Here is a 12,743-nt window from a genome sequence, read left to right on the forward strand (position 1 = left end):
CATAACTAGTGGAGGCGAGGAAGGATACCTCCACGGCCCCGACATGCGGAGTTACAGTGGTGACAGAGGCGAGCTGACTCCACGCCCCCCTGTACCACGGCATTACAGCGGCGGCAGCAGCAGCGGGAGGGATACCTCCATGCCCCCCCTGCGCCGCTAGGGCATTACAATTATTATGATTATTTTTATTTTATGATTACAGAAATAGACCTCCAAATAAAATATTACACCCACAGAATATACTACAGGTGTATGTGGGTTAAAGAAAGACCATTGATGTGTCTGGAAATCTGGAAGCTTCTGAATTTTTTATGAAAATACCAGAAAGAGTATCTCAAGCATTTCTTTTTACAACTGGATTTCTCTTTTATTGCAGGCCTGATGGAAAGAAGAAAGCGTATGTGAGACTGGCTCGTGATTATGATGCCCTCGATGTCGCCAACAAAATTGGCATCATCTAAACCATGGTTTTCTTTTAATTTTGTATGTAATTCTTTGGTTCAGAATATATGAGAGAAAAAATGTGAATGTTTTTATGATTTTAATTTTGCTGTTCAAGTTTTATCACCTCTGCCGCATTCACCTAGGTTCTGTGTCTCGTTTATCCACATTAACATATGCCTATATGTATATGATTTGTATTAAGTTTTTTTTTAACCAGAAGTTTCATTTGATCTGTAGGGATGGTGGTGTATTGTAGCTTAGCCACATCTGATGACAGGCTACAGCCTATCATCCACAATGTCACCCATACACACACACACACACACACAGTGGATTTGTTACTGCTGGAGCAATTTGGGTTCCAAAAGAGAGCACAGTGTGTAAAAGGCTTCAGAGTGGTGAAATCATCTTGAGCAAAAAGTAAACATTAACCTTTAACTTATAGATATATCTACCAGCAAGTAACACTGCTGTTACCAAACTTAGATTTATCTAATGGAGCAGCACATGTGCTCTCTTTGCGAGTGCTGACAGTTTGATCTTAGGGTTGAAACCACAACAGACCCCCCAGGGTCAAGTCTGTGGTTCATTTATTAGCTCTGAACAATGAAATCCTTTAAAAATGTTTTCTCTAAATTTTAAAATTTAAAATTGTCAGGGTTACTCGCCCTATGTCTATAGTGCTGCAGCGGCTTCTTGTTTCTAGTATTGTATAGGTGTTATTCTGTGTAGTCTCCCTGTGTGCATGCCACTGCTTATTTTTACTATGTGTCTACTACTACACGTAGTAGTACTCTACAGAAGAGACATCAGTAAACATAAATGGTATAAAAAAAAAAAAGGTAAAGCTATCCCTGTGGCAGGCCATGGAGGCCCCTATGGTTGTGAGACATTATGGCTCCCCACATCTTCCAGAGATGGTGGTGAGGTTAGCCTTTGTGCTCACCTTTTACCTCCAAGAAGATTCCTGAAATGATGAATATTCTTAAATTCTCTTGATTCTTTTAATGGGACTGCTGGAGGAATAGGACAGAGAGGTAAAGGTTAGTAGTAAATCTTCATTAACTTTCCGCAAGTATGAACATTTAATTAAAAGTGTGAAAGTCTCCTTGGAACATGAATCAGTGTATTTCTGACTAAAGAGAATAATAGTTTAGGGTTGATCAGAGGATTAAATTCTTTATATTAACAATAGTTGGGTTGTGATTGATAATTAGATTTATTTGACACTTTTACAGCACATGACTACACAGGTCATGGTCACAGACCAGTATTCTCAGTCACATTGCTCGGTAGTGGCTTCCATCTGCAGATGTTCCTCTGCTTCTAGTGCTTCTAGGCTCATGTCTTTACAGGGTGGTGACCGTCTCACGCCAACCTCATACTCCGACAGCTGCCTTCAGCTGCTAGTTCCTGGGCTGTACTGGCTTCCATCTGCCAACTTAACCTGTCAATTCTCAACTGACTCCCAAGCTGAACTAACTGGTCGGTCAGTTAAATTGCTGCTGCCTGCCACTAGCACAGTCATGCCTGGTTTCAGTCCCTTCAAGAACCATTAACAAGATTTTTATTATCTCTTAGACATGTACATGTTTTGTAGTGGGACATCTTCGGTGAGGGAGAGATTGCTCTATGCAGGCATTACTTTCGTTGCACCATTTTTTTTTATTATTCTTAGTGGAGTCAGATTGAGTCCACTTGGTACTGTGGCCACTACTGGCCTATTGTACCAGCCTCAGATGACAGATGATGGTGACTGGAGCAATTGGTGGAATGAAGATTGGCAGGGGAAACCGAAGTACTCAGAGAAAACCTGCTACAGTGCCACTTTGTTCACCACAAATCCCACATGACCTGACCTGGGATGCAGCGGTGGGAAGCCAGCAACTAACTTCCTGAGCTATGAAGTGGCCCTTCATTGCACCACAGTTTCAACATGCATATATCCACACAGTCGTGGCGACCAGGTCACTATGGACCACTATGGACTCTATGCACCCTTTATCATTGCATTGTACTAACATTTATACAAGATATACAGAGATCTTATGTCAATGCAGGCTTGTGCAGCAGGTCCGGCCTTAACTTATTTCATTACTCTGAAACTGCAATTAGCTGTTACAGTTGCAGCTGCAATTACAGTTGTAGACTGAACCACCACCACCAAGTTTAAGCCTCTTAGGTAGGCCATGCACTGGCATGCATCAAGACACGATGTCTGCGACATGATGCAAAGAAAGGAGCACGGTTCAACAGAATGAGATTATGAAAACTGCACACCGGTCTGAGTCATGATACTGATGAATGAACCAAGATTGCATCTTTTGTCTCATGTCTTGATGCAGTTGGTGTCTGGCCACCCTTATACTTCTCCTTGTCCAGTAGCACATAGTCATACATTTGTATTTACATGGTTTAACATTGTGCCTGTGTTATGCATAGTTTAGTTATGTTGGCATACACATAAGGAATTTTGTGGACTGGTGTGCACCTGTCAAGATTTCCAGTAACTCAAGAGTACTCTGTTCTCCAGGCACTGCAATTTCAGGTGAACATCCATCACATACTGCCATGTGGAATGTGTTTGTAAACCTAAAGGAAAGAGACTACTTGGAAATCTACACACACATGTGAAGATAATATTAAACTTGATCACACATAAATGGAATGGAAGGGTGTGAACTGGACTCACTTCATCCAAAATAGGAATTGTTGGCAGGCTCCTGTAGACGAGGTAATGAACCGTGGATTGCACAAATTGCAACGAAGTTTTTGACTAGCAGAAGATGCATTAGCTTGTCATGATAGACCCTGGTCCATTGAGTTACAGAGTATGGTTTTTCGGAATTGAGATATCTGTGGGGGAAAGCATCTTCTGAACTGTAATGCCGTGTAGTTTGATAGATGCCATTTGAAGTTTTGGAGGTAACTGTTTGCTACTTCTTGAAGATTCTAAAGGGTTTTGACGATGGTGGATAACACACAGAATTACTGGGTTTTGGACTTTTCCCATCATTCGAAATTCTAGGAAATATAAAACACGACGTTTCGGAAACTGGACGAAAACATCAAATTTCCGAAACGTCTCGTTTTCTATGTCCTAGAATTCCGGACGATGGAAAAGCAAAAAAAAAAACCCTAATTCTGCACTCACTTATTGTTGTTGTATTTTTTTGGTTACATTTAAACCCGTAAGATGGTTCCGAAACCGGACAAAATATTCTTCCGTACAATAGGACATAAACATCCTAAAATTCTGAAAGACCGTACTTTTATACCAATAACCCGAAGTAATCTGTGGCTACGTGAGCTGCAAGTGACAATTCACAGAGCGAAGGACTTAATACCTATTTTGTATTCCCCTGCCGCGATTGTCATAACAAAATGAAAACTATACAAAATTCAGCACCTTGTGGTCCACTAACGAACGAGAACGCAATTTGTCCACTTCTGCTCTGCAAATGTTATGTTTTCTTCATGAACTTGTTGAACGCACTCGTCAACGGCAGTTTAATGTGGCGTTGCTTGGAAGCATAGAAAAAGGTGTATGAAGCGAAATTGCAGATCTAGTTATCTATTTTATGACTTCATATCCATGGATCATTATACATGATATAGGACAAGTCAAATATTTTAAATACAATAAATAAGAATAATAATATATTATAATAATATACTAAGATAATAATAAAATGATGATTCTAATAATAGAACTGATATAATCGTTTAACACACGACACCGCTATACGCCTGAAGACCAGATCCTTCTGTCGCGGCAAAAAATATCCTGGTATCCTCAATCTCGTTCCTATAAGAAAAAAATACAGAATAGAGCAGTAGCCATTCCTTTAACATGTACTAATATTAAAATCTACAAGTTAATTATTCTTGAAATATATGTTTACAAGTGATTAGAACTAGGATTTGTCCCCAGACAAGAGAAACTCGTCTATACTATAGAAACAGTGATGCTTGCGTTGTCACATTTGCTTGAATGTGGACAGTTCCCACCGGTTCCCACAGATGTGTAACGTTTATATGGTTTATATGAACACACCCAAGTAATTCGTGGTGTGAGCGCCTAGAAGAAGTAGAAGAAGAAGGAAGCAGTAATATTCTGATCCGAAAGAAAAGTGAGAACAGAAGCAAATTTGTTGGTAAGCTGCATGATACCCATTATTTTAAAATAAATTATTTAACAGTTTTGGTTTAGGCACTATGAGTGCGCACGAATGTTTGTGATGTTACAGGATCCGTGCTAGTTTGGAAGCCGCGGTATTTTGTTGTTTTTTTTTGCACGAACAGAAGTTTGGGTTTGGCATTAAGTAATAATTGGTGCACATTTATGTTATTTCAAGCGTTTGTAGCCGACCTTAAACGTAGCCATCAGTCAGAAACATATTACTGAAATAAATGCTGAACGTGCAGGAACAAAATAATACTAGTGTTTGCATTGCATTTTAGGCGCACAATGTCTGGGATTGCCATAGCAAGATTAGCGGAAGAAAGGAAGGCATGGAGAAAGGACCACCCATTTGTATGTAAAAATGCTTGTTCATGAAAAAATGTATGCCCCCAATTAATGGATCCTATATTAAGAAATCTTTGCAAATGTTTTTAGGGTTTTGTAGCAAGACCAGTTAAGAATGCTGATGGGAGCCTCAATCTAATGAGCTGGGAGTGTGCTATACCTGGAAAGAAATCGGTAAGTTTTAAATAGCAAAACCTTCGTCACATAGACCGTAGTGTGTTTTCACTTTAGGTGCTTTCATGTAGTGAATTTACCAGGGGAATGTTATGACAAGGTAGTTTGTTGTTCCTTGACAGATGTGTTCAGTAACCACATTCTGCATCCTACCCAGAATATTTTATTTTAAATCATACTCGGTGAATAAAGTCCACATAAATTACCATAATAACAAAAAACAATAATGCTAATAATAATTCAGTTCATTTATTAGGGTTCTCACCAACAGTTGGGGTAACAGTAAGTACTTAGAATATGTTTGTTTATTTATTTCGTCTCTATAGATCATAGTTACATGATATAGGACAAGTCAGTTACTGTACATTGGTGGATTACAATAAGAGAGTAAGGTTACAATACTTAAAATGTTTACAATAGATTACAGTAGATTAGAATAGTTAGAATTCGTATAGTGTGAGGTGGAATCCATATTAGGTCCCCTCAGCATGTCAGCTTCCGTATGTCCTATTGTACCTGTACCATGATTATGCTTATGGAGAATTTGATGGAATGAGGATTGGCAGGAGAACTGAAGTACTCAGAGAAAACCTGTAATAAAGGAAAGACATAGGAAAGAAAATATAACATGAATTCTAACAATAATGGTGATGGTGGAGGTGGTGGTGGTGATGATGCATCATTGTCATAATTTCAGTATGATAGTAATTTTGCATGTACATGTGTCATATTACATTTACTACAGTAAGATCTTGTAAAGTATTTTCTGTAGAAGATACATTTTCCAGATTTTGCACAAAGTGGCTATTTTTAAAGTTCAAAATCTAATTATCATTTTGTGTGAAAGCACATAATGCCTTGAAATGGATTTTTATTTTATAGAATTTGTAGTATTTGAGGGTTTTAGTACATTTACTGGTCTTGAACCATTCATTGCAAAGGAAAATTCATATAATTATTTATACTTACTAAATTGAAATGTGTGCATTTAAGCTTCAAGAATCCAGAAAAAAAAAGAACAAAAAGATTCATTATTTTAGAAGGTGTAGGGTGTACTTGCTAGGGTACCATTTATTGTGTGGCCTAATGATATGATTGATTGATTGATTTATTTCGTCACTGTAGATCATTGTACATGATATAGGACAAGTCAAGTTAATTCTGAATATTAACAATTTAATATATGAGTAAGATTAAAATTACAATAGTTACAATTGTTTACAGTTGATTACAATTTAGAATTAGTTAGATATTCTTATTTGTGGAGAATTTGATGGAATGAAGATTGGCAGGGGAAACTGAAGTACTCGGAGGAAACCTGCCCCAGCGCCACTTTGTCCATCACAAATCCCACTTGCCCAGATCACAGTGGTGGGAAGCCAGCGACTAATCGCTTAAGCTATGGCGTGGCCTTAGTCTTTCCAGTGAATGAATATCTCTGAGTAACTTAATGGTAGATAGAAATGGAAAAGAGCAAAGGCATGTTCAAGTCTGAGTAATTTCATTTGTGGTTTAGTAGATTTTGTTGAAAGTACATTGAGAGTATCTTAACACTTTGCGGACCGGACGCATGATATCAGGCTTTTCACTTTTAAACGTGGTGGACCGGTTGCATGATATCAGGCTTTTAGGACACATCAGGTTGTAACACACTATACCTTGCTCTGGCGCCATGCAACTGCAATGAATACTGCGTAATAAATCTTCGGAATGTATGCTAGGTATTCAGTAACTTGACCTGGCTGGCTAGGGTCCCTACTCCAAAAGAAAATAAACTTTGCCCCTTCCAGCGTTTATGTACCAGGCAGGAAGTTAGTAGAGGGGAATATGTTTCAAGGACAAAAGTGGTTGAAGACAAAGGGATCTCTGACTTGTTTTCCGATGAGCTGTCTGACTGCCTTGTGGAAGAATAGTGATTAGTGACTCACACAGTGGAAGTGACAGGGGTCAACAAAGAATTGTGGCCACAGATAATAAAAGTGAAAGTTGCCTTGTGGCTTATAAATTGTGCAATTTTCAATTCATTTTTCGTTTACAAAAATCTAAATCGTGATTCAAAATTGAAGTACAAAGCATTTCTGATGAATGTGGCAAAGGCTTGGGCTACAGACCAGATGGTGGCAGCAGAACCAGAGTCAGACAGACATAGTGCGACCTAGCCCATCAACTCCCACCCCACGCAGGCCTCATGTGGACACCCCCGGGTGACTCTCGGCTGATATGCGGAAACATACCCTCGTGAAAATAGTGAAGAGTGAACATTCCAAGGGGAAGCATCCTTCTAGGCAATGCCATGTTTGCACAGTTCACAAAAAAAGGACTATAACTGTCTACATTTGCAGATATGTAATGCCACTTCACAAAGGGGAATGTTCCAGAGATATCACACTCTCAAGCCCTTCTAGGAGTATTGGTAAGGGTTCTCCAAAAATTTTAGTTCATAAAATTAATTAGGAGATTTTATATTAATTTTTAAAGTGAACAGTGCACAAGTTAGGGTAGTAGGTATAAAAATGCCGGTCCCCAGGGTGATTTAAATTTTAAATTGCTGGTCCGCAAAGTGTTAAAAGGTGTGGCACAAATTGTGGGTGAGTTCTATACTTCTAAACAATGGAAAGCAGTCATATAAACATTGGTCTGAAATAATTTCCTTACCAAGTTATAGTCATTATTCTTTCCCAAATTTTGGTCTGTATGTTCCCAAAACAGTCTTCATCAAAAATATGTTAGACAGAAGATATAAACAATCAAACTGTTTGTTGTACCTTTTGAGTTTTTGTTTATAGATGTTGAAAATCAAAGTACAGCATACTGTATTGTGCCAAAGAAGTTTCCATGCTATAAGCATGACTACCTAATTCTTTAATAAATCACTGAATTCTATTTCCTGATTTATCTGCAGCAAATTGTATGTCATGTTTGTATTCCAATATCAGCATTCTGAGAAATTGTCCATTAGAAGCTATTCATTTCCCATTGATGGCAGATTTTGGTTTAAAGAGGAAGGAACTGTTGTTAGATGCACTTATTACATTCTAGAGAAAGTACTTTTGCAAGTACCTACTCCTGAACTTAGGATACCAGTGAAAGCTTAAAAAGTAGCCGGACATCTGTATGAGCTTATGTATCTTGTTTTTCCTTTTATCATTTTAAAAGTATATTATTTCTTTCAATATTCATAGTTCTTTTGTCATTGAATTATTTCTCATATTAGTGTGTATACGCTTAAAAATAATATGGTATTCTAGAGTCAGAATTATCATTGGCAGTGGAAGGAGGAACCATTGTGGCTAGATCAGACCAGTGGATAATTTAAAAACTATTACTTATATGTTTGTCACAAAGGTTTGTACCACTCCTGTAGTTTTAGGAACCTTGAGTCTGATGTCTGGGGTCATGCCCTCTACTAAAATCTGTAGCATGTAAAAGGTTTACCTGCTTCCACTTAAAAATGTTATATCTACCCCTACCATTTTCATAAATCAGTGGAGTCCTGGAGTATTTCATCTGGGACCTATCCTGCAACTCACCCTGATGTAACTTGATATTTGTGAGGGGTTCATGTCTTGAGACATTGGGCTGGAACCTTGGTTTAGATTAGTTTTAAGAACAAGAGAAGAGTTGATGGGTGCATTTTGTCTGGGTTGTTGCTAGGAGAAGGCTGGCCAGGCTTACGTCCTCCAGTGCTTGTATGTAATATACACAGTTAAAAAAATCCTCTATGTTCTGTAGTGAGTGTTTGCTCTTTGTGGTTGGAATTCAAGCTGAGGCAGCGAACTGACAATCATCATCACCAAATTATTACACTATGCACCAACATAATTCAGTCAACCCACCAACATCTTGGGTCACAATATGTTAACCAGTAACAAATGGAACAAAAAAAATGTAAAAGAACCAAAGGAAAAGGGGTTGAAAATTGGGGACAGTGCAAACCTATGTGGCTTGTGTAGGCAAGTGGGAATGAGGACAGGAAATGGGGAAAAACAGAATAGCAAATTCTGGTGTAGATTGATTTCAGCTGATACCTAGTTGGAATTTTACCTTGGGGATCTAGAGTTAAGTTATTATACTTGAAATAGGCCAAGAACTCTTCCTCCCACTTACCTTCGTTTTCAGATTCTCACACACTTACTTTGTGGTATTTGCAGTGTGTGTGTGTATATATTTTATTTTTCAGACTCCATGGGAAGGCGGTCAGTACAGGCTCCGAATGATCTTCAAGGATGATTACCCATCCAGTCCCCCAAAATGCAAATTTGAGCCACCTCTGTTCCATCCAAATGTTTACCCCTCAGGTAACAATTTTGTTTCCACCTATAGGTAAATTGGGGATATTTTTAGATAATTTATCATGAGAACTATCTCTCCAGATGGGTTACTCCACATACCACTGGGCATCGCATATACCAGGTCAGAAATCAAAGTTGTATGTGTTAAAACACTTCATAATGTACAAAGCCCAGTTTTAACTTATTCTAAACTATGTAACTATGTCTGTAAGTTTGTGTCACAAGATGTGTGTTATTAAAATGGTAGAAATGTTGGGGCATTTTCCCTAGTCTTTTTTTTTTTAAGTGGAAAATATATTTTGGAAGCTGACTGTACTACTCTCATTCAGTGAAAGTATGGAGCCTACTTAGATATTTTTAGATAATTTATCATGAGAACTATCTCTCCAGATAAATTACTCCACATACCATTGGGCATCGCATATACCAGGTCAGAAATCAAAGTTGTATGTGGTAAAACACTTCATAATGTAAAAAGCCCAGTTTTAACTTATTCTAAATTACATAGGTCTATAAGTTTGTCTCAGAGATGTTTGTTATCAAATGTTGGGGCATTTTCTCTAGTCTTTCTCTCTCTCTCTCTCTCTCTTTTTTTTTTGTGAGAAATAAATTTTGGAAACTGGCTGTGCATCTCTCATTCAGTGAAAGTTTGGAGCTTACTTAGATAGAGATTAGCCCCATATAATGGATGCAGGATAGTAGGAATCATAATTTATTTGACAAGTGGAGAGGAACCAACTTCTGACATGGTGTGCTATTAACCTTTAACGTACGGACTTTTAAATTGCCGGGAGCCCTCTGCGGCCGGTATTTAAATCGCCCTAATTAATTAACATTGCAAACTTTCAGAAAAAATACATATTTTCTGTTCTATGCAACATAGAAATACGAACTAAAAACAACCTGAAAGACAATAACATTTTCTACATGTACACAAAAGAGCAATTTTTACAAACGAAAATTAACTGTGATTATTTTGTCATGAAATGCAAAATATAATCTTTATTATATGTAATGAAATTCCAAAGGACTTGCCCATTGTTTCTTCTTCAACCTTGAATCATGGTGATATTATAAATAAAACCACACTATATACAGTGATATTTTGTTCACACTGTACACGAGTTTGAACTGTGTCACTTCACAGTTTACGATACACTCTGACGCTCGTGGCACTTCTTGAAGCAGCCCACGTCACACAGAGCGACATCGCCCTTTTTACAATAGAAGAGCATGCTCCTGCTTTTCTTATGTAGAGAAAAACACGACATCTTTGTTTCCCTTTGGTTGGCCAGTGTTGCGAATGGTTCACCTCCAGTTGACTCATTTGGGCCCCAGATAACCTTGGCCTCCCCTGAGAAACGCCACTGACCGTGATATTCGCCTTGTGCAATTGAAAAATCATCTTGGGGGGAGGGGGGTTTCCAGCAAAATCAGATAAATTATGTTGATTGAGAAAGTGACACTCCCACCTATTAGTAACACTCTCAAATAGTGATGCAAAGTAATTATAATACTAGTCAAAAAGAGTGCCAGTCTGACACTGATACCGAAAGTCACAGTGGCGAAGATGCTTTTTACTCACAAAGTAATACTGGCTCCGTGGGTTTATACCTCTTCCGAGACACAAAATAAAAATGATATACAAAGAAATATATGACAGTCTCACACTGGCTTTTTAACTGATAAAGAAATATTAGACAATCCAACACTGACTTCCTAACTGATAATTCGTCACTGAAAACCAATCCTTGAATGCGTCACACTTCCTTGAAGGCTCTGGAAGCACTCATATGCAAACACCAATGAATATTTCGTCATCAGTTCTTGAAACAAAGCTGGGCTATATTTGACTCACAAGTTCATAAACAGTCATATCTAAACATAAATAGTATCGAAACCAGTACCGTGATAAATTATTTCATTGTTCAGAACTAAGGAATGAACCACTGACATGACCTTAGGTAGGTTTGTTTGGTTTCAAACCCAGAGTCAAACTGTCGGCACTCCCAAAGAGAGCACATGTCCTGCCTCATATATACAGGGTGGGGTGCAGAAACTTCCTTTTTTTGAAGGCGAATAAAAGAAAAATTATTGCTGATAGACAAAATTTATGTTTAGCTAATGAAAGAACATACTTCAGTTGAGTTTTAAATCATGTAGTTTTAAACAAAATATCTTGAAGGTGGTGGCCACCGTTCTCTATGCATTGATGCAACCATTTTCTGAAGTTCCCCTCTGCACGTTCCAACATGTGCACCGGAATTTTGGCTACTTCCTGCCGAATAACATTCTTCAGCTGAAGCAGGTTTGTGGGGCAATGTTTAAAAACCTCTGCCTTCAGGTATCCCCATAAAAAGAATCACATGGTGTTAGATCAGGTGAGTGTGCTGCCCACGGGATGTCACCTTGAAGCGAGATGAGCTGTCCGGGGAACTTTGCCCTCAAAACTGTCATTGAAGCTCGGGCTGTGGGCCGCGGCACCATCCTGTTGGAACCAGACATTTCCCAGATGCATTTCTTCAAGGGCTGGTTCGGAAAAGTTTTTTATCATGTCCAAATACCACTGTGAATTGACAATAACTGCATGATTGTCTTCTTCAAAAAAATAAGGGCCAGTAACTCCAACTCTTGACAACACACACCATACTGTCACCTTATCACTGTGAAGTGGCCTCTCATGGAGCTCTCTGGGATTGTTACGACTCCAATGGCGCATATTCTGCTTGTTGACATATCCAGATAGGTGAAAATGTGCCTCATCACTAAAGAAAAGAATTGCGTCGGGTGGTAAAGTTTCCAATAACGTTTCGCACACCATTATTCGGTTCTGGAAATCACATGGTGACAATTCTTGCACAAAACCATCTTATAGGGATGGAAATTAAAATGTTCGTGAAGAATTCGGTGCAGTGAACGCTTGAATATGTCTAGGGTAACTGCATGTTTGCAAGCAGAGCGTCTTGGAGATCTCAAAATCGACTGTCGAACTGCCACCACATTTTCTGGCATCGTAACGGTCCATTGTTGTCCTGATGTTTTTTTCACCACACTCCCCGTTGTCCTAAAGTTCTCTGCCCACAAAACAATTGATTTCCGGTCAGGAACTGGACCTCTGGGCTTAATTCTGAAGTGAGTACGGAATGCACGCTGCACTGCCACATAGGAATGGTTGTTCGAAAAATAGGCTTTGACAGCAAATGCACACTGCTCACTCGTCCACCTCATGTTTCCTACTGAGGGGTATTAGACAGAAACTTCCGCGAGTACTGCGTTCGCCAAGCCTATCCCCACTTTTCTGT

General features: G+C 38.7%; 2 protein-coding genes across 3 annotated transcripts in view; both read left to right on the forward strand.

The window, feature by feature from the left end:
- LOC111865441 (transcriptional regulatory protein AlgP) overlaps positions 1–532 on the forward strand; it is an 11,737-nt gene extending 11,205 nt beyond the window's left edge. The window contains exon 5 of the mRNA XM_023853482.2: positions 377–532. Coding sequence (XP_023709250.1) covers positions 377–461 — 85 coding nt within the window. The 3' untranslated portion in view covers positions 462–532. The remainder of the gene's footprint in view (positions 1–376) is intronic.
- A 3,970-nt stretch (positions 533–4,502) lies between these two features.
- The window catches only part of LOC111865423 (SUMO-conjugating enzyme UBC9-A), a 14,379-nt gene continuing 6,138 nt past the window's right edge, over positions 4,503–12,743 (forward strand). The window contains exons 1-4 of one of the 2 annotated variants that reach the window (XM_023853448.2): positions 4,503–4,601; positions 4,909–4,981; positions 5,066–5,149; positions 9,330–9,447. In XM_023853448.2, the coding sequence (XP_023709216.1) occupies positions 4,916–4,981; positions 5,066–5,149; positions 9,330–9,447 (268 nt within the window). In that variant the 5' untranslated portion in view covers positions 4,503–4,601; positions 4,909–4,915. Of the gene's footprint in view, positions 4,602–4,719; positions 4,982–5,065; positions 5,150–9,329; positions 9,448–12,743 lie in introns of those variants that run through there. The other variant, XM_023853449.2, reaches the window with a different exon arrangement.

Source organism: Cryptotermes secundus, unplaced genomic scaffold, assembly GCF_002891405.2.
Source record: "Cryptotermes secundus unplaced genomic scaffold, Csec_1.0 scaffold343, whole genome shotgun sequence".
In the NCBI taxonomy this organism is placed as follows: domain Eukaryota; kingdom Metazoa; phylum Arthropoda; class Insecta; order Blattodea; family Kalotermitidae; genus Cryptotermes; species Cryptotermes secundus.